The sequence below is a fragment of the Natrix helvetica genome (genome assembly GCF_964273705.1).
Source record: "Natrix helvetica genome assembly, chromosome: 1".
Lineage (NCBI taxonomy): Eukaryota > Metazoa > Chordata > Lepidosauria > Squamata > Natricidae > Natrix > Natrix helvetica.
In genome coordinates this window covers 90114058-90141985 of record NC_138548.1, presented here as the reverse complement: position 1 = coordinate 90141985, position 27928 = coordinate 90114058, and the positions used below count along the sequence as shown (strand labels likewise).

The window sequence follows — 27928 nt, the reverse complement described above, 5'->3', positions numbered from 1 at the left end:
TTGGCTTTTTTTCTCCTGAATAACAAATTTATTAATTTATTTATTCTTTGATTTAGATATGCATGCTTTCCAAGCTTTCTTCTGAACTTCTAAGCTATTTCTGTGTTTTCTATCCTTTCCTTACCACTACTTTGGAAGACTTCATATTTTATTTTTAACAGAAATGGAGATAAAACAGTGACATATGCTCAAGAAGGATATGCATGTTTGTATAAACAGGGGACTGGAAGTTTGTAGTCTATCCGGAACATGAATAAGATTTGGAGCAGTTTCATTATTTTAGTGCATCTGCTTCCCTGCTTGGCTGGAATGAACTTTTCTAAAGGAAACTTAAAAGCCAGACATTAAAGTGATAGAATGCAGTACTATATACAATTTATATGTGTTGATTGTGTGTGCCTTCTATGTAGTGTTAAAGAAAGAAAACATTGTAAAATAGGCTGCCTTGGCTGTAGGTACTAGCCAATGTGTCAAGTCAATTTTTAGCTCATATCTCATCATCATCTTTCTTATCCTGATTTTCAGGACCTCTGCCGAAAAATCACTTTTTGTAAAGATCAATATTTTGAGAATTCAAATTTTTGCTTTCAGAATATGCATTAATATTCTGAATAGTGAATCTAGATATGTGAAAATGGTTGTGAACAATGTAGACATGAATATTTGTGAATCTCTTTAGGCAATATAATAAGCGGAGAAGTATATACTATTAGTTGTGGCATGCTTGATTCACAAGAAACTACACTTGTTTAAAAAGTGCTTCACGATCCGACCTAAGCGTAGTACATAAAATTATATGCTACAATGTCCTGTCTGTCAATGAATACTTCAGCTTCAACTGCAACAACACATGAGTTCACAATAGATACAAACTTATGATAAATCATTCCAAACTTGATTGCAGAAAATACGACTTCAGTAACAGAATTGTCAATGCCTGGAATGCACTACCTGACAATGTGGTTTCTTCCCCAAATCCCCAAAACTTTATCTTTAGACTGTCTACTGTCGACCTCATCCCATTCCTAAGAGGTCTTTAAGGGCTGTGCATAAACACACCAGAGTGCCTGCCGTCCCTGTCCTAATATTCCCTTGTATGTGTATGTGTGCGTGCGTGCGTGCATGCGTACGTACACACACACACACACACACACACACACACATATATATATATATATATATATATATATTTGTTTTCATAGATTTTCACGGGTTTAGGTATGCTGGTCTTGTTGTATTTTCCTGTGTAAGATTGAAATTGTCTTGGCAACGTTTCGGCGAGATCTCACTCGCCATCTTCAGGCTGGGTTTTGGGCTTAAAGCGTGGTTGGAGCTGCCATCTTTCTATAAATCTTGGTGAGGGGTTGTGGAGTGCTGGCTTTGTTTCAGTAAGTGGAATGATTGGTCATGTGGTAGTATTATGATTGGTAGATTGGTACTGGCTGATGCTGGCTGTGTGTCCGTTGTTGTTTCGTGTTGTAATGGCCTGGGAGGTGGGTGGGGCTCGTCTGTTGACTAGGGCTGGTTCCAGATGTCTGGTAGGTGGGAGGTATCGTCACATTTATTCATGTTGTGGGGGTGTTTCTCTATTTCGATAGCTTCCATAATTATTCTCTTGTTGAAGTGTTCAGCTTTGGAGATTAACCTGGTTCCTTCAAAATTAATTTTATGTCCTGTAGCTTTAAGGTGCTGGAAAAGGGAGGAAGTTTTTTCTTTTTTTCTTACTGTGTTCTTGTGTTCTGTGATGCATACATTTATTCTCCTGTTCATTTGTCCCATGTATGTTGCAGTGCAGATTTTGCATGGTATTTCACAGACTCCTTGGTTTTCTAGCTGGATTTTGTCTTTGGTTTTTTTTAAGATGTTGGCTATTTTTTGGTCAGTGTTGAAGGCTGTCTTGATATTGTGCTTGTGGAGAATTTTGCTGATTTTATCTGTGGTGACTTTGATGACCTTTGACACTCCTCCCTTACACCAAAGGCACCACAGATAAAATCAGCAAAATATATATAATCTAATTCATGCTTGACAAAATAAATAAAATAAAAATATTGATTTTCATTTGCGTGTGAATCAGGATTGGAAGACACTGTTTGATTCTGTTTATAATTCAGGTATCAAGGAAATCAGAATTTGCTTGTTCATATAAAATTATGAACTGTGGTTTGTTTTATAGCTAGAGTGTAGAGGGGGAAAATAATGAATTTGCTTGTACAAGGGAAGTGAGGTGAAGAAGGGAAAACACAAATTTAAGAATGTGTTTACATATCAGCAAAATGTGATTTTGGTGGGACAGTTGAATACAACTCTTAGAGTTCCCTGATCTATTTATTATATAGGAACAGAAAGAATAGCTAATTTTTGTCTTTTCTCTTCTTTACTTAACAGTGACTTAACGTAGTATCTGATTAGCATTGCTATAGATGTTAAAAATAAATGTACTGATATGTTTCTTGAGATAATCCTCAGTATTGTGAGTAAAGTTAATTTGTGAATGATGCCATGGATAGCAACATCCTGTGCTTCTTAGAAAAGCCTTTCTTTGTTGATTCACATGAATTCTTTTGAAATGGGATAGATATGAATATACCAAGTTCTCTGCTTATCCTAACAATTGCATTCAGATCTTATTTTTCCTCTGTTTAAAAAATTGGGATTCTTAAAAACTTTATGCTTGGGTACCCAATTGTAGGAGCTTTGTAAAAAAATATTCACAATTGAGGTCAGTCCCATGAGGAATTTCAAAACATTTCTCCTCCAGTAAACTTTTCATTTGGCACAATTTCCTTTTTAATTATAGTACAGAACAACTTCATCTCAACTTCCCATGTTCAGATGTTTCCAGTTTGCAAGATATGTTATATGTTTAGTTTTTTCTTCTTCTGTTCAATCATGCCCAATTCTCGGATACTGCTTGGACAATTTGCCTCATTCCTAAGATTGAGAGAAAGTGATTGGACCAAGGTTACCAGCTTGTGCCTAAAGCGGGACTAGAATTCACAGATTCCGAGTTTCTGGTCTGGTACCTTAACCACTGCACTAAACTGGCTAGACCCAATCCTCGTGTACAGTTTAGATGACGATTATTGTTCCCACAAGCTGCAAAACTATTGGGACTTGGGGTAAATTTGACTGTTAGTAATTTGAGAGCAAACAAAATGAACTTGCAGGGGAGTGTTTATTCACTATGGTAAGGATTTTGTGCTTTCAAAATCAATCAAATTTTGATTACACAGTTAATCAAGAGTACCTTCACCATGTCTTGCTAAACTAGCTAGCTGCTGTTAGAAACAAAATTGACTTTAGTTCTTATGTAAAAGGAAGAAAAATATAAGGAGACTGGTTTTAGTTTAAGACCTTGCTCTTTTATAATCTCAGTAAACAAAAAACTGTAATGTGCAATCAAATTTAGGTACTGGAAAGCCCTGTTATTTCCTTCAGCAAATAAATCACTGTTCTGTACAATGCACTATATTAATTCAGATATAAAAGGATGTGTATATTAAGAATAAGCAGACCTATCAACAGAGGAAAATCACTGACAGGCCTTAAATATGTCCTATGTACAAGTGATGTCTTTTTGGAGAAAAGTCTCACACTTGTTCCCTAATAACTTTTGACAAGAGGCAGGCCTTATTACAGTTTTCCTGGTAGTTTACATTAAGGAGATTCTTTAATTTCTTTTTTGGTTACTTTATCATTTTTTAAACAAAGAAAAATTTGCATTTCTAGGTACAGTTGCATTTAAATGAGGCAAGTTGCTGGTAATATTAGAAAAGTAAGCAAAGAACAAAGAGCACACACATACACACAAACACACACAGACACACACTTTGAAGAATGTTTCTGAAAGTCCATAGTTTATGTCACTGCCATTGAAATGAAGCAATCTATTCGGCACGCCATAACTGTTTCTTCTAATTGTATAACCTGAATTGTTTATTGTTCTCTTGTATGTGTTTGTATTTGTTTGTTGGAAGGTACAAAAAATAGACATTTGCTTTGATCCTTTTAATAGAACATTTTTTCATCCATCCCTTAAATCCAGAATCTTCTTTAGATTTTATAACAGGCCTACATTCCCATACTCAATTTAGTGGAGTCTTCCAGATGTTTGGAATTATAATTTTTAGACTACCTGCCAATACAGTTGATGGCTATTCTGGCATGGATTTCTGGAGAGATGCAAGTTTGGAAAGACTATTCAATGAAAGTGGAACATTTCAGGGACCACAACTTTATATAAGAAGTTAATTAGAGCAACTAGCATGAGCTATATAATGTGAACTAGAAAAAGCAAATTGGAAAAGGCATATATTGGACAAAATAGGAAGTACGTATTCTCTTAAAAAAGAAAGGTTTAGAGCTTAATATTTTAGGCCAGTGGATAAATTGGAATTTTGAGAGATTGTGTGGGTCATTGTTGCTGGGAACATAAAGAGAAGGATTTGTATTCTGGATGAGTTGGTGCAGTTCAGGCCATGGTAGACAACCTGATGCTTTTATATCTTCCCAGTTTAAGATGCATTTGTTAAGACTGAAAAGTGTGTGTGTGTGTCTGTGTGTGTGTATCTGTGTGTGCACTCGCGCTAAGACTCATTGTTGAAATGGTCAACCATATAAATTGATTGAATAAACTTCTATAATCCTTAATTGTTAATCATATTGTTATTTGGACATATATGTTCAAATCTGATGAACATCAGGTTGGCAACCTTCAATTTAGGTATTAGCGTATTGGTGAAGAACTGTAGCAAAATCTTTTGGCAGTCTAAAGAAATAACATGCATAGGAATAGCTTAATAGGAAACAGCAATTATTCTGCATCATCTGTTTTTTTATTCCCTGATGTTTAAACTCAAGGCGCATCATAGTCTAAGCATCAAATTATTTCCAAGCATATGCATGAAGAAATCTTATAATCTCTTACCTGCTTCAGGGAGAAAGCCTGGGGTCAAAGGATCTAGTTACTTATTTATGGAGTTTAGAAGCTACATTACTAAAAAGCAGTTTTCTTTAAAAACAAAGAATAATAAAAATTATGGAGCACATAATATGTATCCAGAAGGGAAAGCCATACATAATAAAAACGATTTATAGGAGCTCAATAACTACCTTACCCCAAAGTGTGGAGGAACAGCAAGGTTTTGAAACATTTTTGAAGCATCATTATGATGTGTGTTCTATAAATCCCTGAGGAAATACTATTCCGCTTCCAGCTTAATTTCATATCTCTTGTTTCTTCAGAGGATACTTAAAATATTTGAAAATACTTATAAATAATGTATATTGATCCATTTGTATATTACATGTAATACAGTTTATATTCAGTGGACAATATGATTGGCTTTCCATTAGCTTTCTGCAGCGAAGCTAATTGAGGAGAGCTATTCTAATCTATCTCTCTTATCTCTAATTGCTATGTCTTATCTACATACCGTCTTAATAATGAAGACATTTATAAAATGGTTAACACCAGTGGTGGGTTGCCAATTTTGTTACTACTGGTTTGGGCACGCTCCCGTGGGTGGGTGGGCGGAGCCTCCCGCTGCCGCTTCTACCAGTTTGGCTGATCCGGGCCAAACTGGGAGCAACCCACCTCTGGTTACCACTACAGAGATCATATATCTTTGCTATTTTTCTTTCCACATGCTTGCTTAGGACTTACCACTTTTTATTATATAAAAAATTTAAGATGTTCAATCATGAATTATAATCCAAAAGTGGCTATTGTTGCTGAGTGGCCTTTGATGAGGATGCTATGACAACTGTGATCATTTAATATTAGTAGGGACTCCTTTCCCTGTGTTAGGACTCACAGTATTTATTTGCTGCTGTTCTTCCTACCTTGTGAGCTACACTTATTGAAGTTGCCAAACTAAAGCTAAGGTTATCCTTCGCTGTTTCCAGGGTTGCCCAGATCTAAGCACCCCATGGGCCGAATCCAGGCCTTGGGCCTTGAGTTTGACACCCCTGCTCTAACCTGTAGGCTTAATCACGCTCACCAGGCTAGCCATCTTTCCTTCAAGGCCTCATCAAACTTCTTTCTCCTTCTCATAAGGCTAGTTCAATAAGCATAGGAAGGATCACTTCAATATCACTTGAAACCAAGATTGCCAAACAGAGGCTGTCATACTTTGATCATGTCATGCAAACTGACTCACTCGAAAAGTCAATCATGCTGGGAGTGATCAGTGGAAAAAGGAGAAGAGGCCATCTTATTACCTATTGTCTGGAACTATAAAGAATGACACCAGGATGACTATGACAGAGAATCATGGAGAGTGCTGATCCATTAAGTGGCCAAGGATTGGACATGACTGAATGGCTGATAAAAATGAGGAAGGATCAGTCATTAGCAATTTTAGTTGGTTTTGATGGAACAAGCACATATGAAGTCCAAACTACACTTTTTATTTTACAATATTTGTGGAATATAAATGGGAACAACTAGCACATATGTGCAAGGTGAATCTTTACCTTTACCTATGGAATATAAAAGGGAATGCGGTGGCTCAGTGGCTAAGACGACGCTGAGCTTGTCGATCAGAAAGGTTGGTAGTTCGGCAGTTCAAATCATAAAGTAAGTGAGAAAAGAGGAAGTGTAGATATTAAAATGATGGATTGAGTGTTCACGGATTGAGCAAATACTTGACTTTAACAAAAATTTCCTGTGTGGTTCCGGAAATTCACTTAATCTTACAGTGCTTCAGTTTACAATAATTGAATGAAACGTTTATAGTTTACTTCCTTGCATCTACTATTTGTAGAATTTTACTTATTAAGAATACTAAAGAATGTTAAGAATCTATATACACAGTGTGTGTGTGTGCGTCCGCGCGCGTGCATGCGCGCATTTGTAAATAGACAGAGAGCAACTACTGGTTATTATTTCTTTAGCACTGCTGTATTCTAAAAGTAACACATTATTATAAAATGTGTTATTTGATTGAAAAAAAATGATTAAACTAGATGTTTTAGAAAGATGTTTTATACATAATTGTGTTTAATTTTGAATTAAGTAACATGCCCCATTAAAAAAGTTACCGTAACATTGAAATTACTCAAATACTTTGGCCACCGAATGAGAAGGGATGACTCACTGGAGAAGAGCCTAATCCTGGGAATGATTGAGGACAAAAGAAGAATGGAACGACAGAGAATGAGGGGGCTGGATGGAATCACTGAAGCAATCGGCATGAGTTTAAATGGACTCCAGGGGATGGTAGAGGACAGGAAGGCCTAGAGGAACATTGTCAATGGGGTCGTGAGGGTTATATACTACTTTGCAACTAACAACAACAACATTGAAATTAACGTTTAATTTATTCAAAATACAATACAATATTCAACAATGCTTGTTAATTTCAGTCAATTTAACTGTAGCTTCTGGAATAAACTCAAGGCACAAAGAATTTACTGGTAAGATTTCTTAAGTCTTCAGCAGTAGATCTTTCCAAATAGTGAAGCAATAATGAAAACACTTAGTTATCATAATGTCTGAACTTTAATACACGTAGTCTTATTAAAATATTACTTTTGGTTACATTACGTGATTAATATTCTGAATGCACCAGTTGGAAGTGATAGCTCTTCAAGTATGTAGACTTCTTGATGCTGTTATAGCTTTGTTTATGTTTGCATACATTTCATTACCTGGTTAGATAGCATCATCTGATGATGCTATCTAGTTAGGTAATGAAATATCTACAAGCAAATAACAAAGGTAAGAGAGCATCAAGGACTCTATAGTTCAATCCTGAGCTACAGGATTGATATTACAGATATTATCTTCTCTTCAAGTATATCTAGGATAGCAGTCAAGCAATCCAATTATACATTCTTATTCCCAAATGAATTTATTCTCAAAAATTTGTACACGCAGATTTTTTGAGTTGATTCTGAAAGGATTTGGATGGGATGATACTTCATTTAGGTTAACCCACATAATCTTGTTATGATTAAAATTTATTCATAATACTACAAATATAATTAATGCCAATCAAATACAATACCAAGGTCCAGTTTATATATGTCCATCGAGCCATTATTTCTGGGATGTATTTAAGATAATAAATAATAACTAAATATGCACCTGAATCATAATCCAAAATGTTGTTTGCACGTTCATTGGAATTAGGGGCAACTGGAGACCTCCAGTTTAATCCAGTAATAGTTCGCCAATATTACACCAGATAAAGTTCAGAGGCAAGTATGTGGAAGTGTGGCTGTCTCTTTACATCTTTACATGTTTCCAACGGGGATCACAGGTCAGCTTTTACATTCGTTTTATGGAAACAATCCACAAAGCATTTGTAATTGATTTTTTTTTTCTGTTGCCGATAGGAGATAGGGAGAGAGGAAGAAATACTTACCTCTTTCAAGCCAAAGTATAATGGATCTAGAAGAAGAAATTGTTTGGTTTCTCTGCCAGAGGGTGAACTTGCTTTGAGTTTAGTTTCAGTTATCTAAGTAAATTATCAGTAGGGAAAATTTGTATATTTTGTTTTCAGTTTATTTAAATATATTATTGTTCTAGTGCAGTGGTAGGCAACCCACGGCTCTGGAGCCGCATGTGGCTCTTTCATCCCTCTGCTGCGGCTCCCTGTCACCGATTGGCTCCACAATTGATAGGGCTTTCGGTTAGGACAGGTAGAGGAAAAAAGGATGCCACTCTAGGAGGAGACTCTATGGTGGGGGAACCAGACTTCCGGTCGGCTCCAAAGCTGAACGGGGGGCTTCCGGTTAGGACCTTTGTGGCTCTTTGAGTGTTTAAGGTTGCCGACCCCTGTTCTAGTGTAAAATAATTGTGGATACAAATGATGGTTTAATAGATTCCTACATCAATTAGATACCTATGAAACTGCAAATTATTCAGTTAATTTGTTTTATGTATTCATATTATGTTAAAAAGGGACGCAGTGGCTCAGTGGCTAAGATGCTGAGCTTGTCGATTAGAAGGTTGGCAGTTCAGCGGTTCAAATCCCTAGTGCCACATAACAGAGTGAGCTCCCATTACTTGTCCCAGCTTCTGCCAACCTAGAAGTTGAAAACCATGTAAAAATGCAAGTAGAAAAATAGGGACCACCTTTGGTGGGAAGGTAACAGCGCTCTGTGCGCCATCGGTGTTTAATCATGCGGTCCACATGACCACGTAGATGTCTTCAGACTGTGCTGGCTCTTTAGCTTTGAAAGCAAGATGAGCACCACCCCCTAGAGTTGGGAACAATTAGCATATATGTGCGAGGGGAACCTTTACGTTTATTATGTTAAAAGTATTAACTCAAGGAAACAAGCTGATTACTTCTGCACACCTGGGATATTTAGAATAAAGTTTCTTCTCTTTCAAGAATTCCACAAACATCCTCTTTATAAAATTGTGTAAATCTCCTGCATTTAATTCATCAGGCTAGTGCATAAGCAGGAGCATTCCTTGAGCTACTTTGGCCACACGCCATCAGTTCCTTAAAAATTAGCATTACAGTCTTAAATTGGGCCTGGGAAAAAAGGGAGCGAGAAAGCCAATGCAATTGGCAGAGCACTGACTTAATATCATATTATGGATTACACCATCTCCAGTTAATAACATTACAACTCTATTTTAGACTATCTGCAGTTTTCAAAACTTCCAAAATAGCCCCCCATATAACACATGACAGAAATCCAGCCAAGAGGTTACTAGAGCACATAGAACTGATGTCAGGCTACCTGCCCAGAAAGTTTTGCAACTAGCCTCAGTATCCAACTTTTAGGGAGTTTATCTTACCTGCTTTTTCAAAGTGGATTTTGATACAGCACACAGAGTTACCCTTTTCAACTAGAAGCGAAAAAAACATACCCTTGACCTGATCATCTACAATTTTATTAATTGTTGAGCCATTACTATCAAGCTTTGCAAGTTCTCTGAGATAGTTGGGAACAACTCAACTTCAAACGTGACTGTGTTTTATGTAACATTTTGCTCAAGTAATATTTGTTCCAGAATTTTAAAACTATAATAAGTGCTGGTTCAAAAGTACATGTCAGTTTCAGTTCCAGTCTTAATTTGAGAAAACTTTCAATTAGTGTTCTAGTCATAATTTTTTATTTGTGGCAGATGGGGTTCATTATTGATTTTTTTTTATGCTGTATCAATTCTACCGGTGTTACAATAAAGATTGCCCTCTGTTGCAATGCATTCTATCATGTTTCTACAAGAAGGTCCCAAATATAGTTGCTCATAGCATTTCATACAGGAAAGTTGGAGATGTGCTGCCAATAGTTGCATGATAGTTAGCTTTGCCTGGCAGTCACCCAAACATTGTGCTTCATGGGGGAAAATAACTTGCGAGGCAAGTTATGCATGTCTAATTTTCTCTGGATCTTCATTAGACCACCTCGTTCTTAATGTAAGATTCAGGATTATAGATTACTTGTGGTGTGAAGAGCTTTGACTCACCCTGTTATCCTCACCTAGTGACTAAAGGAGTAATGGCAATCTCAAAAAAAATCACAATAGAGGTATTGTTTTAGTGTAACATACTAACAATTGAGAAAAATGCATTGTGTTATAATGCATCCCTATTAGACTTTTGTAAGTAAACCAGCATCTAAATAATGTACTGGTGATACAAAAGTTGGGATTTAAATTGCACTTATCCTGGAATTTACTAGAAGTTCATTTTTACTTTATAGGTTACAGCTTTATATTACTGGAGTATTTACATGTCATCTTTTTATGATTTCCTGTTCATTATGTAATACGTTTGTTCTGCCTTACATCTTACATTGTTAACACGTGTAAACAGTAGGGGCTCAGGTGTACAGGCTGGCAGATTGTCATTGTTTCAAATTTCATAATTCTTTACAATTGACAGAATCGACTCAATTTATGCTCTGTCTATAACATTATTTATACGGTACGGCTGTGTAGGTAAGTTAGCATGCAGCATATTCCGTGTGGGTCTCTGTTTTGTTCTGCTTATATGCTACTATTATTTGTTTGTGTGTTGAGGACAATGAATTTGTAATGGCAGTTTGTGAAACAATTAATTAGACATTCAATTCATTCAGCTGCTACTGCAGTCTAAAGAGTCTGGCAGCATCTATATTGTGACACAGAATCTTTTCTACGGGGCTGATTAGCTGAACCAATGCCAAGAAGGAACCTGGGCAAAGCATACAAGTGTTCAGAGTAGAACTGGGAAGCGTAAAGGAGAGAAGACAGGGGAGGTCCTTTTAGAAAACAAAAGGCAGGGGGAGAGGCAGACCTGGACATGTTCCAGCTGGAAAAGCGATGCCATGAAAAGCTCTAAGCTAAGCTGTTTCTCTTTTCTTTAGACCCTGACAGTTCATTTCATGGGGTGGAGTTTCTCCCAGAAAATTTCAGAGATGCTTCTAATGAAACAACAATGAGGATGAATGAGAAATACTCCACGTTACCTGCCGAGGAGAAGGGAATCCACATCATCAACATCAGAGCTATTGAAGACATCGGCTACGTTCGCACAGAAAGTACAGTGAGTAAAAGAGCTGCTTGCTCACCTGGTCTATGGGTTCAGGAGGCACCTAGGTAATGTAGCTTAATTTCCCTAGTGCCGTACAATTTTGTGGCTGACGTTGTACAGCTCACAGTACTTTCTTCCTTCCAAATGTAGGGCTTTGGTGTTAGTCACTAAAAACATGGCATAGCTTTTTAGTTATTTAAAAAATAATAAGAATGAAAAGTTTCTCTTTGGAACTGCATCATTCTGAAGAACCGTATGGGAAAAAGACAAACATCTCTCTCTCTGTGTTTGTCTGTGCGTCTTTACAATTGTTCTGTATATACACACACATACAAACACATACATATGCATAAACACACAAATATGTAGGTAAGTATTTTGCATCCAATTGCATTACAGAAACAATATATAGAGTTTCTAATTTTTTGCACTGATTTCAATTGCATCTTTAAATACCCACGTTGTATACCTTTTCAAGGTAAGTTTAATTGTATTGATTTTTTATATTTACATCAATGCAATCCTCAAAAATATGTGACTATTTATCAGAATTAAATTGTTAGTGGTAATTAATCTACAGACATGCAAAGTCTAATTTGAATTTTAAAATTAAATTAATCTGCTTATTTTGCAATTTACGATCAGAAACAAAGTGACAATCTTAACATATTCATAAGACAATTTTGTATGTATAATCAATTTTCAAAGCTCGTTGTTTAAACTATTCTTTAAAAAAATCAAATTTTAAATTTTAACATATCAAATAGGATAGCAAAAGCTTTCAAGAAATAGCAATTAAAGTATTGGAGCAAGACTGAGGGACCAAAGTTCAAATCTATGGATAGCTACTGAAATTTGAAGGATGATTTTGAATTGCACAGGATTGTTTTTGTGGAAAAAAGCCGGAGAAAGGAATACCATGTAGTTCTGGGGGAAAAACCCAGAGATATAAATCTAACAAACAAATACAAATAAAAGAATGGTTAATAGGCTTAGAAATCCATATATGTAGAGAAGGCAAAGTTATAATAGTACAAATGGCATGGTTAAAAAACCTTTCTAATAAATGGGATAAGGCCTTGTGATTGAGTACACTAATAAAATTAAGAATAAAAAAGACAGTAGGTTAAGAAAATTGGAACACAATGTTTTGTTTCTTAATACAGCATTATAAATACCCCACTAACTTAGGAGAACTATGACTTGCAAAGTCATAAAACTTGAATTGCCTTTCAGAAATGGTGGAGAGAAAATATTTGTACCCTTTCCATTAATAATTACTTATTGGTTAGTGAATTTATATGGTATTTGGCAGGAATAACTGAATGCATATGCCCTTGTTTATATTTTTTATATAAAAATATTTTTACATGTCCTTTTTAAGGACAGAGTTTTTGTTATAAAAATTAACTCTGGGGTTTCCAATCAAAATTTGAAATCACTGCAACAATAACATAATGTAAAAATGTAATGACTTGGAAAAAATAGTTTTAGAGGCACATGTTGCAATTAGGGTGCATAATTGCACTCTTGCATGTCTGTCTCCCATGATACAAACATTAAAGGGGAAAGAATATAAATGATTTGGTCAGAATGGGGATATATGTGAGCATTTAAAGTATGGTGCCATGGTAATTCATAATTGGAGCAGCTCTTTGAAAGGATTACATTAAGGATTCATTGAGCCAAATATGGAAGCAACATTTTTATATTGATTCAAAATATTTGGAAGTCCAAATTGTACTCTGGTTCACTAATTAGGAATATAAAAAGTTAATAAAAATTAATCAATATATTCCATTTGTGGATGGAGTACAATGATTATTAAGTTCAATATTTTTATACCCCTAGACAATTCTTAAAGCAATAGGGAATTGAATGCAGCAATGTAGATGAAAAGGAAGCAATTTGCTATCAATAGAACCTTGTGCCCTTATTTATTTTCTTATAAATTGCAAAACTATGAATCAAACACAAGTTTGATTCAGTGCTTTGAAAGAGTGTTAGAGAACTTGAAACAACCATATTTTTCCAGTGGATAAATCTCCCTAGATTTCTTACTGCCATAAATAAATAAGTAAACATGACATGAAAGCAATACAAACACATGTAACAAGAAACTAATTAGACATTGTCAGTGATAATGAATGGAAAAGTAAATTGTGTTTGTGTGTATGTGTGTGGAGAGAGAGAGAGAGAGAGAGAGAGAGAGAGAGAGAGAGAGAGAGAGAGAGAGAGAGAGAGAGAGAGAGAGACCCTGAATAAAAACATTAAAATTCTTTAAAAACTATTCTATAGGTCCACTACAGTAAATGTAGACAGTACAAAAACAAAAGAAATAAAAAATTGCAAAGACACAGTGTTGAAATCTATAATATATTGAATAGATTACTAAAAAATTAAATTATCTATATGCAGTCTTCCATCGTAGGTTAGCATAACCTTAAACACCCAACTAATTCTACTACCCCAGATTTTAAAGGCATTTTAATCACTGGCTAAAATTTATATACTAAAACTTACTAAAGTTCTTAAACAAAAACACTTCACAGACTCAAAAGGTCAGAGTATCTTTGTCAAAAAGTATTTTAAAAAGATGGATTAAACTTTTTTCTCTTAAAAAGGAAGCATCTGTTTTTTATGCCTCAGTCCAATTTATAGAAAGTGGTCTCTGGAGAAAGACCACACATGCAAACTTGGAAGCATTGATGGTTTTCTTTTTTCTTACAGCCCAATAAAGTAATGATTTGAAATACTTTGTTTAATTAAGGATAAGTAGGTTTATAAGTGCCATTCCCAATCTGAAACATCAGCATACGTTTTCACTGCGCAAAGTAACTCAATCTTTTTAGTCATATGGTGATTCTAAGGTATCAAATTTTCCTAATGTAGTAAGTTGCAAAAGTCTTTACAGGTGCATCTATTTATGTAGCACTCGATACTTCAGCATTTTGAAAGCTATCTTCTGTTTAGAAGTTCTATCCTGTGACCTACATTTTAGTTTGAGCGTTTGAAGAGATAAAATAACAATCCTAATTGTTTTAGGAATTGCAAATCAGGTCCTGCTGTACATCTGTGAGTTAACTTGTTTTATCCATATTAAATGTGCCCACACATTACACGAAGCCATGGCTTCCTTAATCATGATCTACAAATAAGCACAAATACTTTTAATGGAAGATAAATTGGGATTCATAATCCTTACATTTTTTCACTCAGAAACCTATTTTTAAGAAGTACGTATGTTTTGAAAAACACAAACTTTAATTGCAATACTACTTCCAGTGAGCACAAAACTGCAGGGGGTAGAATGACAGTTGTATTTCCATTTTAATTTTCCATGAGAAAAAAATCACAAATGAAGCAAAAACTGAACCTTGGTCCCTTACTGGCCAAAGTCCATGGATCTTTTTGGCTGAGTTGTATGACCAGCTGGTTTCTTTCAGTCTCTCTTAAAACTGATTTCTTTTTCAGATGAAGAAGAAAAGTGACAAATATTTGAGTGTAATATTAATGTATTTGGCAGTAGTAAAAAGACAAATAGCTTTTGTAGTGTAAAGCATGTGATTTCAACACATGTTTAAGACACCATTAAACAAAAAACCCAGAACGCCTAACTCAATCTGTATCTCTAGTTGAAAATCAGCTAATGATTTTCAGGATGCAGTAATTTGAGATCTTAACATACAGAAATTTCACAAAGCCAGTGTACTGTGCAAAACAAATAAGTGAAGTCATCTGTTACCTCAGATGGCTTGTTATTTGTTTGTTCTTTGTTTACCATTTCAGGCCCCTGACCCACCAACAAAGTTTTAAATATTAAAGAGCAGTGTTTTGTAAGTTTGCAGTCTGGAAAGATTACCCTTTGGTGTCCAAAAATAACTGGTTAATCCTTAACTATTTTCATGATTAATGTCAACATGTATTTCAATCTCTTTCATTTCATTTACAGCTATTAAATTCATTCTCACAAGATCCAGATGCCAACTGCAAATATGGACTTTTTTTTAGAGATGGCAAAAGGAAAGTGGATTATATTCTGGTTTACCACTACAAGAAGTCCTCATTTAGTAGGACAATCACTCGGCGAATCCATTTCAATGATTTGGCACCTCGAAGCGCTAAGCAAGACAAACCACTTCCTGGAAAAGGAGGGCAGCTTAGCATGGATGAAGGTGCACCTCACATGGATTATCATGAAGATGACAAGAGATTCCGCAGAGAAGAGTATGAAAGCAACCTTATGCAGGCTGGCCTTGAGCTGGAAAGAGATGAAGATGTAATTACTTCTTTTTCTTTATTTTACTGTGCATATAAAAATTATTAGTATATTGATTGGTTGCTGAAAAGTTCATGAGAATCTCAAAGCCTTCATAGGTTCAATTAAGCATATTTTTCTAACATACTTGGAAACTATAATATCATATATTTTTCATGTGGCCCTGGCTATCCATATTTTATATTTACCAAGGTACAAGAAGGAACATTTGCATTGCATGCACATTCTTTACATATAGAGATACTTTTCTATGGGATAATACTTGCTGACAGTGCAGTTTTTATATATACACATACAGTATATATTATGTTATCACATATTACATAATAATTATTATTAATCCTATATGCATATAAATGAGAGTGTGCAACCTTTATTCACACCAAATATACATTATATTTGGTGTATTTATTGACTTAGCTTTATTTATATAATGGACTTCCTCTTAAAAGTGATTGAACAAAAATGCAAATTGAACACCACTGTGTATTATTGCAGCCATTATATTTAACAAATCTGTATAAGGGCACATGGCTTTCATTTATAATAATCATATCTCAAGTGGTCATTTTAAAATGAGAAACTGATGAGTTTCCTTAAACTTTTTTCAAATCTATCAAAACATAATGAAATAATATATACTGTCCAGGTATTGAGTGTTATTAGCATTCAGCCTACAATGGACCAGGTAGGAGCCATTATGTAACCTTGACTGATCTAGAAAAGGCTAAACAGGGCCAAACTGTCTGAAGTTGGATGGGAAAATCCCAATGGAAGCAAGAAAAAGATCTTGACTATTTGTATTTTATTGTCAATATATGTCAAAAACTTGTCCATGTAGTTATCAGGAATTAGTCTCAATATCTTTTAGGACACCTAGCATTGCAGCATTTAGACATGCAAGATTTTAGAGCTTGAGCAAAGAACAGTGATGTCAGAAATTATGAAAAGTTAAAAGTACCTCATAACTCATCAAAGAAATTAATCAAAATGTGATATATTAGTTAAAAGAAGAAAAAAGCTAAATAATGGTAATTAAGCAGCGTTTTTTTTTCAATAAATGACAGGAATTTCTGGTGGTACCACTAAATCCACATGTTACATGAGAAATTAAATTATGATGAAATGAGACATAATCCCTTTATATCTGGGATAACTAATGTTAGGCACTTGGGCAGATGGTGGTTATAATTTTTTTTACCAAATCAAATATAACACTTCATAATTTTGAGGAATACTGTACTGCTTTTCATTTGAAACTCATGTTAACTCCAATATATAAGAAGGCAGAATATAATCTAATTTGCAAAATCACTGCAATATTTGTATTCTGCCTATCATGTTATGCATATCGTAAAATGTTAACATTTCTTATATAGAATTTAAAATGCAATGTATGATCTAAAGCAGGGGTGTCAAACTCACATCGTCACATTGTGATCACGTGACGTATTGCAACTTTTCCTCCCTTGCTAAAATGGGGGTGGGGATGGCCAGCACTTGACCCATCCGGCCCACGGACAGTAGATTTGGCATCCCTGATCTAAAGCAGTACAAAAAGATATCAAAACATATGCATACAAATAAATATGGTTAGTCTACCACAATGTCATTACCAAAATAAATAACAATATTTTCAGCTTACTTACAAAAAGAAGTGGAAGGAAGCAGAAACAATACATATGGTCCATATCTAGATGAGACAGTATAAAATAATAGTAGTAATAGTGCCTTGTGTATCATTCATGGTATGTAACACTATATATCTTTCATAATACATTTAATAAGCTTGGGAAAAGAGACACTACTAAATTTACTGAATGTAGATTCTCATATTCCCTTCATATTCAGGTTTTGCAACAGTTCACAGGATTGTACCGGGTATAAAATATAAAAGGTTTTAAGTAGTCTTTAAAAAGTTATTTTTAAAAATGTTTCTTATATTACATATTCCAAGTTCCAAATTTAAAGAGAGGAACATAGGAAAGACACATGTAGATCAAATCATAGACACAGATAGTCTAATGGTCCAGGCCACACCATGGTCAACTAGATGCATTTGGAAAGTTCATAAGGCTGGACGGGTATATAGAGATCCCCATCATTTCTCAACCACCAAAGTATATAGTAAACTGTCTATAATTCATAAGGTGGTAAAGAGCCAATCAGTGTTAATAGCCATTCACAACCTATTCTTCCATCAACCTCTTCTGTCCTCTTTTAAAATGGCAGAAATTGGCTAACATGACAACTACTGGTAGCCAATTCCACAGTTTGTGCTATGGTATTTTCTTTTATTGGTTCTGAAACTGTTTGTATTTAATTTTGGTGGATTCCTTAAACTTCTAAAATTGTAAGAAAGAGGAAAGCTTCCTCTCTGCCTATTATCTATGGACATGAATGGATTTATATATAACTATCATGTTCTTACTTTTTTTTCTTTCTGTTCAATTGTGTCTAATTCACAGAGATTGCTTGGACAAGTCCCGGTAGTTTTCTTGGCAAGGTTTTTCAGAAGTGGTTTGCCATTGTCTCCTTTGTAGGGCTGAAGAAAATGACTGGCCCAAGATCACTCATTTGGCTTTGTGCCTAAGGCAGAACTAGAACTTGCAGTCTCTTGGTTTCTAGCCTGGAACCATTATATCAACTGGCTCTTACTCCAAGCTAAGGAGGCACTGTTAGTGTAGTCTTTCTTCATAGGAGGGCAATTTAATTACATTCAGAAAAAAAGTATTTCTTCTGTTGGTCCTGAATATATGTGCATTTAGTTTCTCTGGATAACTTTGAATTTGGAGCAACAAAGCCACAAGTTACAGCGAAGTCATGATATAACATTTTAAGATAGATACCCATTTCCATGGAATTACTACCCTATCTGTACAAAGATTTTAGTTCTGAAAGAATAACCCAAATAAAGGGCAATATTCTAAAGGGCTTCTAATGTTGTATTCAGAAGAATTCACCTTTAGCTCAGTCATTTCAGCCCGTGTATGAATCTGTACAACAGAGATAAATAGGTGGGAGAATGTGCTTTTCTTCAAGGGGCAAGGTTCCAAAACAAACAAGTAGAGAGATTCCCACGGAAGTATATTTTGACTTGACAGTATTATTTCCCAAAGGGATGTGTCCCTCTCTGCTAGTGGCCTTTTGCAAGGATAGTCATGCAAGGGTGAAGATGAGTAATTAAAAAACAAGAGTCATATTTACTAAAATAAGACCAAGGCCTAGGGTTTTGTAGAAATATCCCAGTTCACTCTAATCCCAGTAGAATGCCTGAAGAAATACACACTTTTACAAGTTTTCTCTGAAAATCTGCTTAATCTTGCCAGATTTGTTTCCTTTCCTTTAGGACTCTGACAAATTTAGATTACTATAAATTCTTCCTTATAATAAACTATCATGCTATTCCTATAGGATTTCCCTATTTCATAAAAGCCTTGATATGATCCAATGCAACTAGTCCATTCATGTGGCCATATGTATATTGTGATAATGCCCTGTCAAAAGTTTGCTATGTGTCTAAAGGTGTGTGTGTGTGTGTGTGTGTGTGTGAGAGAGAGAGAGAGAGAGAGAGAGAGAGAGAGAGAGAGAGAGAGTCATTCTATCATTGATAGAAATACTTTTACATTAAATAAAAGTTTGATGTCATTTAATGACAAAAGCTATATCTTTGAGAGCTGTATTACTAGCAAACATTCAAACACATATTGATGTGTGTCCTATGTTCTTAATCCATGATTTTAACCTTACTCAAACCATACCTCCATACTGATTTTGATCATATGATCTGGCCTTATATAGAAGATATAAAATGAACCTCATTATTTTGTCCTGTACATCATTGAATTAAATCTTAAGGATTGAAAAAATATATTGTACTTTTAAACATGCAGAGCGCTAAGAATGATTTAAGTGTTAGAGGTAAACACTATATCTTTTAAATATAGTTTAAAAAGCTGATGCTGTTGCAGATATAAATCTATCCTATGCAGGTTAATTGAAAGACGGTCTCACCCCACTGAGATTGACCCATTACACTTGTGATAGTAGAGGAGGGATGCTGTGGGTCCTGTCAGCCCAATTATTCCAGCTGGTGGAGTCCAGGAGGAGAGCCTTCTCTGCTGTGGCTGCTGCCCTCTGGAACATCTACCCACCCCAATCCGCCTATCCTTTTGTAAAGGCCTAAAAATGTAGCTCTGCCAGTTGGCTTGCAGCCCCAATGGGAGAAGAGCATAGTAATTGATCGAATAACAATAAATCCCACCTCCTCCCACTCCGCCCTCCCCCCCCAGGTTTGATTTTAATTTATTTATATTTTAATGTATACATATAGACATATTTTAATGTAAGCCTCCCAGAGTTACCTTATGATAAAATAGGTGCCTAATAAATATTATAAATAATATAAAATATAAAGTATAAATAATCCTAGAAGTATGACAAGAACTCCAAAGGCATTTGGAATCACATCTTAATTTCCACAAATTTAGAAAAAGTTTGTTCTACTGTTGTTTGTTTCAGTGCATATCAGACTTTATTGGAAGGCAGAGAATGAAGAAATGTAAGTTATATTTTACAACCCAAACTAATAAGGGATTGGTTTGATAACATACTGTATCTGTTCAACAGTGTAAATTTTCACAGATAAAAGATACTGATGGACATTCTGCATCCTTTAAGCAACACATTTGCATCGCATTGAATACAGGAATAGGGCAGACAATATTAAACAAAACGATTCATCTGTATTTAGAATTTTGTAGTAACACGTTCCTATGTTTAAGGAAAACTGAAAAGACCAAAGACTACTCATGTCATTGTTTTTAAAGATTACAAGAATTCCAAGTCTCTCTGAAAAAGAAATATTGATGCTACTATTGTAATTATTGATGGGAACCTTTTAGCAAATTTTCTAAATTAAATGCTGGGCTCCAAAATGCAATTAGGTTGTGACTAGAAATTGGTAGTACAGTATAGGTGTTAAATAAAACATCTAGATTAATAATTAAGATATAAATCAAATAGTGCCAGGATAATTAAAATAGAAAAACCTAGGCATATGTATTTCAATGGGAGTGACTCTAATTTACCTGACATTGGAATAATTATCATGCCAGACCTCCCATGTACTAAGGGAAAAGTGAGTTATAAAGGTGCTTTCATTTTATATTGGGTGAAAGTTGTATGAATCTTTGATTTTTCAGTGTGATAGGTCTGTTTCAGAAAAAAGTATATTTGGAACACAGTATGTTTGCTGACCTAATCTCCTAGCTAAATTAAAATATGAATTAATCAATAATCAATTATCTGTTTTGGTCTAGCTGACTATAAGTATCAAGCAGGGGTGGGCTCCGGCAGGCACTACTGCCAATTTGCTCATGTGCACGCTACACACGCGCTTGCTGAATGCATGCTGCATGCACACGCACAGTGCAATTAAAATTGCTCTGCGCATGCACAGAACTGAAAAGCAAGATGGCGGAGCCAATGGCGCCACCTGGGGAACTGGTTCGGGAATGTGGCAGGCCTGGCTTGCTGCCGATTCCAGTGACTCAGGCCGCCAAACCACTACTGGTCTAGCTGAACCAGTCCGAACCGATAGGAACCTACCACTGGCATCAAGCCTTGCAAATGCATTAGCAAGTTGTTAGTGTAGCTTAGAGGTTTCCTCTAGTTCAAATAACTTGCTCTTGAGCAGACAAAATCAAGCCTTCAGTTTCTTTTCTTGAATGTTTCAGGTGTCACCCATTGCCAGGTGTTATCTTAATTCAATATTTAAATTCTACTACCATTCATGATTTTATCTCTATTTATTGCTACTGCACATTTCTCTAGGCCAAATACCATTGTGCTCAAAATTCTTATAATGTTTGTTAATAACTGTATTTCAATTTCTGATTTTCCATAAAACTTCAGATCATTTATATAAAGCAAATGTGAGATTTTATTAGCATTTTTTGCAATTAGATGACCAATATTTGTTTTCTACAAAAATCACTGAAAGTGGGAACATAGCAATGATAAATAATAAGGGTGTAGTTAGCTACGATTTGTATGAGTTAATTTTAAATATAGTTTATTTCAAGGCATTTTGATATAACAGCTGTTCAGTTGAATACATATATGGATGTAAACCCTACTGTATTCTCTAAAACCTAATCCCAGGAAAAAAAACTTAGAACATTAGAGCTCAGTACCATAATCATGTAATAACTTTTTGAGTATAAGTCTCAATCTATAAGATTGAATTGAGTCATTGAATTCAATGAGGCTGTCTTTCATATAGTGAGACACTACTCAGTAAGACACTGCTTAGCAATATGTGACATCAAAAACATAAGCAAATGTCCGATGATGTTCACAGGAAAATAAAATGGCATATGTGGCAAAATAATTTCTTGCAATTGTGTCTCACTGAAATCTTATTTCTGACCTTGATATTGGATATGATTACAATCTTGTTTCAAGGAAAGCATATGTTAAATTGATTAAATTCTCCTCCATGAAGTAAGCTAATATCGTACATGTTTTTGAAGCTCTGCTGTATTGAGATTGGCAGCTACTTATGTCTCTTGAGTAGTGTATTTCTTGTTAGCAGGTGTTCAGGGCAGCAGTATGAAAACAAGCTTTTGTGCTTGTGTAAACTAGCACAGCAATAATGGTAATCAAATCAAAGACAGAGAACAGGTCTTAGCTCTGGAACTTGTCTTCTTGGAAGGGTTAACTTGCACAAACTTTGGAAAATTGGCTTAAAAACAAAACTCTGTAGGATTGTCAAAGTGGATTTCCCAGGAAATCCATTAGCACTAATACTTTGAATGATAAGAGAGGTCTGGTGTATCTGAAATAATTAATATTAAAATAATGATCTGGTCTATTAGACCAAGAATTTGAAGATGTTAATTAACTTGAGCATAAATAAAGTGAAATTTCAATTACAGTGAGTGGGACCTCTGAAAAGAGTAAATGAGTAATAAATTGTAGCCAAATGTTTCTGGTGAATTGTCAAATTGCAATGTTCAACTGATAGATTTAGGTTAATAACTTTTTATAGTAGCAGTATTTCATTTGAAAAGAGTACTATTTAATGTTAGTGTTGATTTTGCGAGCTTTATTTAAGGCATATTACTTACTTTGGCGAAAATGCTTTATCAGGTCTATATATCTTCCATCAGCCTTCTTTTATTTGTGCCATAATCATTATGTTCTCCTTTTAAAGAAGAAAACTTGTAGGGCAATATAAATGAAATTGAACAAATGGCACTTTGTGTTTATTTGGCTTAAAAGTTTATTTTTCTGTCTGTTTTTTTTTAAAGACAAAAATACATGGTCTTGGATTTATAAAAATTCATGCTCCTTGGAATGTTTTGTGCCGCGAAGCAGAGTTTATGAAACTAAAGATGCCCACAAAAAAGGTTAGTTTTAGTATTCTTTAACATCAGGAGGTCTAAACATTTAAATGACATGACATTAACTTCTTTTCATAGTCTCCTCATAAATTTAAATTGTCTGCCTGTAAGAGAAGCAGGATATTTAACTAAACCTCTTGGTACAGTTTGTGACACAATTTATAGAGCAATGTATGAATTGTAATGCTGCAAGATATAAATGTTTATGCATGTTCATTGCACTGCACTGCAGAAATGTGTTCCTTAAAAGATACGTAGACATAGTTGGTGCCACTTTGTAGTTAATCTTATAAATATTTATCACATGTCTTTCCAAAAATCATGCATAAGACAGGCTGCCTGTGTTTGCTTTTGATTCAGCTGCAGGTTTTTTTCTATTGCTATCAGCCCATCCTACAATGCTATTTTCACTGGTATTAACAATGTGCAACCTGATGCTCTTCAGTCAGAACTATAATTCTCTCTGACTATTAACTATATTGGATATGATTTATAGAATAATAGTCTAAAATATTTGGGAAGTATAAGGTAACCAAGGGTCTCCCACAATTATATTTTTTCTGATCTCACACCATAGATAAAACCACTATTGTGGTTTTGCATTCAATGTGCATGTATGTCGAGGTTTAAAATGTTAGATTTTATGTCAGATGCTTGGCAAGACAGCTTTTGGAATGGCAATTCGACATGTGCTACATAAAGAAACAACACTGCTTGAGAAAAATCTCAGGAAAAAGAATTACTACAGTACATGCTAAATAAAATAGATTTTTTAAAAAGAAAACATGACTACACTGAAGCAAACAAGGCCATTAGATATTCTACAGACATAAATCTCTGTATGCCTTAACTTTGGTACATTTCATCTTTCCTAGTCCTACAATTCTAGAAGATCCTATGAGAGGATGGGGTGGATCATCATAGTAAGAACAAATTTACTAAAATCGTGACTAACATATCATTACCATATTTTTCAGAGTATAAGATGCACCGGAGTATAAGACGCACCAAGATTTTGAAGGCAAATAAAAAAAAGTTTTTGCACTCTGCAGACCTCCCAAAAATGGTCCATTTTTCACGAAAACAGGCCCTTTTTTTCAAAAAAGGGCATGAATAGCCTTTAGGAGGCTTATACAGTGCTCCTGGGAGGGGAGGACAAAATTGAGCAAACTATGGCCCGTTTTTCACTCATTTCTGCCCTCTCCAGCCTCCAGGAGCACTCTGAAGCCTTCTAAAGGCTATGTCCGGCCATTTTGGTGAAGGGGGCGGGGTTTCAGGAGGCAAAAAAATGCTGTATTCAGTGTATAAGACGCACCCAGATTTTCAGCCTCTTTTTTGAGGGAAAAAGGTGTGTCTTATACTTTGAAAAATATGGTACTTAAGTCCCATTGATTTCAGTGAATTTACTTAATGCCCCAGTTCAAACCTAATAGGTTTTGGGTTTAGTGTAATGTGTGAACCTATCTGTTATAGCTTTGTGTTACTTTAAATTTGGAAACATAATTAAATAACATGATAAATAGAACTTGAACAAATAGTGTTACAAAATTCAAGCCTAATGTTTAATTTTAGTTTTACTTAAAATAAATTACTTTGTACTCTAAGGCTGGCTCTTCTTCCACTAGAGACATTTCCCTGTGTGTCTGGGTTACATCTGAGTCTAACCAGTAGGCACAACAAACTGTTGTTTAAAATATTCTAGACTATGTCTCTACTGTAGAAATTTTAATGTATATCTATATAAATACGATTATTTCTGTGTTTTCAGTCAAATACTTCTCTCATTACAGAAAGTTTGAAAAGTTGAATTATTTTAAAGGCTATATTATGGTGAAATTATGATTCTATATATAGACATGGATATGCGAATTCAAGCATAAAAGAACCAGTAGAATCGGGTTTCAATTTCTAATGAATATTTGAAATACAATTCTAAAAGCCCATTGTCACCATAGGATATTATATGATTGAATATTAAGCTTTTGAAAGATGTGTCTGTACCTGTTCAGGGTGCAAAATTGAGAAATGGATCAATATTTAATGGCATACTAAGTGCAGAACTCAGACTCTGCAGGGAAATGTCTCTAATGGAAGAAGAGACAGCCTTAGAGTACAAAGTAATTTATTTCAAATAAAACTAAAATTAAACATTAGACTTGAATTTTGTAACAGTATCTGATCAAGTTATATTTATCATGTTATTTATTTTAATTATATTTCCAAATTTAAAGTAACCCATCCATCATTTTTAGAAAATCTGAATTAAGGTGATCAGAAGGAATTGAGTCTCCTTGGTTAGAAAAATGAAAGTAATATGATCCAAATCAGCAACAGTAAGGTGCTGGAATTTTGTATAATGTAATGGGGGGGGGGGATAGATTATAACCAAAAATTTGCTTTGTTTTTTTGCTTACAGAAAGTTTATTTAATATAGAAATTATCATCCAATTCCTGTTGTTGGAAGACATTCTGTCATGATTAGAACCATAATTGCATAAGACTCATATTCCTATAGTCCTATCTTTACATGATCTTTCATTTCAACATTTGAATATCACCAACCATAATGATTTTAGGGTAAATACTTTGGCCACCTAATGAGAAGGAAGGATTTGCTGGAGAAGAGCCTAATGCTAGGAACGATAGAGGGCAAAAGAAGAATGGGACAACAGAGAATGAGGTGACTGGATGGAGTCACTGAAGCAGTCGGTGTGAGCTTAAATGGACACTGGGGGATGGTACAGGACAGAAAGGCCTGGAAGAACATTGTCCATGGGGTCACAATGGGTCGGACACGACTTTGTGACTAACAACCACAACCCATAATGATTTTCTAATTTTAATTATCCTGATTAAAAGTTTTCCTTTTTTTAAGCCGTGTATGTTCTACAAATGATTAAATGAAGTAGGATTTTTTTTTAAAAAAAACAATCTTTTCAATCCTTAGGTGTATCAAATTCATCAACCTCATGGCCTTTTAAAAAAGATAAATTCTGTAATCCAAAAAATAACAGAACCCATTCAACCTAAAGTGGCAGAACATAAGCATCAGACAGTGAAACGACTTTCCTATCCTTTCTCAAGGGAGAAGCAACACTTGTAAGTTAAAGTTCATTCATTTTAGATAATGTCATTTACAACAGAATTGGCCCTTGGGAATAGCACTAGGCTCAAATATGTGAATATTAATAGAAATGTGTAGGCTTGTGTTTGAATACAATTTGCACTAAATTTATCATTTTTCCAAATAAACAGGATCTTGTCTAGCTCATGGAAGTTTTTTGTCATGATGAATTTCTTCAAGTTCAAGTGATGCCCCCAAGTATACAGATATAGGGTTCCAGTTTCAGACTGTAGTTCTGTCTTGACTGATTGGGGAATAAGCCAACTGAATCCAATCAGGCTTACTTCTGAAGGCATACATTAGCTCTTAAAGCTAAGACTAATAAAAGAATGGTAGATATCTTATTCGGCTGGTTTTTCTTTTTCTGTACTAAAAATCCATTGGCGTATATGCCACACTTTTCCAAAAGTGGTTCAAGAGAGAAATCATCCAAGCAGCATCACATTCTATGGCCAAGTCTATCTTGTAATCTCTTTACCACAAACAGAACACAATACAAACCATGAGAAAAGCAACCTGTTAAAAGTTCATAAAAGTTGTAATTCAAGGAAAAAACAGTACACTGTCAATTAAAGTCCTAGGCTGCATCAACAGAGGGATAGAATCAAGATCACGTGAAGTGTTGATGCCGCTTTATAATGCCTTGGTGAGGCCACACTTGGAATACTGCATTCAGTTCTGGTCGCCACGATGTAAAAAAGATGTGGAGACTCTAGAAAGAGTGCAGAGAAGAACAACAAAGATGATTAGGGGACTGGAGACTAAAACATATGAAGAACGGTTGCAGGAACTGGGTATGTTTAGCTTAAGAGAAAGAAGGACTACGGGAGACATGATAGCTGTGTTCCAATATCTCAGGGGTTGCCACAAAGAAGAGGGAGTCAAACTATTCTCCAAGGCACCTGAGGGTAGAACAAGAAGCAATGGGTGGAAACTAATCAAGGAGAGAAGCAACTTAGAACTGAGGAGAAATTTCCTGATAGTTAGAACAATTAATCAGTGGAACAGCTTGCCTCCAGAAGTTGTGAATGCCCCAACACTGGAAGTCTTTAAGAAGATGTTGGATAGCCATTTGTCTGAAACGGTATAGGGTTTCCTGCCTAGGCAGGGGGTTGGACTAGAATAATAATAATAATAATAATAATAAGTTTGAATTTATTAGAAGACCTCCAAGGTCCCTTCCAACTCTACTATTGTATTGTATTGTATAAAGATTATGAACTTCTACTGGGATACTAGTGGGCTTTTTTCTGCAGATGTTGGGCATTGTAAGAACTAACTGCTGGACTAGATGAGTCAGGGATCTGATCCAGCAGGACATTTATTTATAGAATATTTATATTCTAATTCTAAATATTTATATTTATATTCAAATTCAGTCTCCATGTGACGGTATTCAGTTTAGCAATGATTACAGGATATTTCTCAGTTGAATAAAGAATAGTTTATTTTTAGTTAATAGGAATGTAGTTACTACTGTACCCCCCTTAATGATTCTACTGTACATTTTTTTCTTGAAAAGCAACGTTTTGATATGGTCATCAGCAGAGAGCCCTTTCAGAATTATAGGCTGAAGCAACAGGTCTGTATATTATCTAGAAAGCAGCAAGAATAGTTGAGATTGAACATA

At 35.0% G+C, this 27928-nt stretch overlaps 1 protein-coding gene across 1 annotated transcript in view; it reads left to right on the top strand.

Annotated features, from left to right (window-relative positions):
- The window catches only part of ANO1 (anoctamin 1), a 124173-nt gene that overhangs the window by 27530 nt on the left and 68715 nt on the right, over positions 1–27928 (top strand). The window contains exons 2-5 of the mRNA XM_081934152.1: positions 11320–11498; positions 15439–15765; positions 23082–23180; positions 26122–26273. Coding sequence (XP_081790278.1) covers positions 11320–11498; positions 15439–15765; positions 23082–23180; positions 26122–26273 — 757 coding nt within the window. The remainder of the gene's footprint in view (positions 1–11319; positions 11499–15438; positions 15766–23081; positions 23181–26121; positions 26274–27928) is intronic.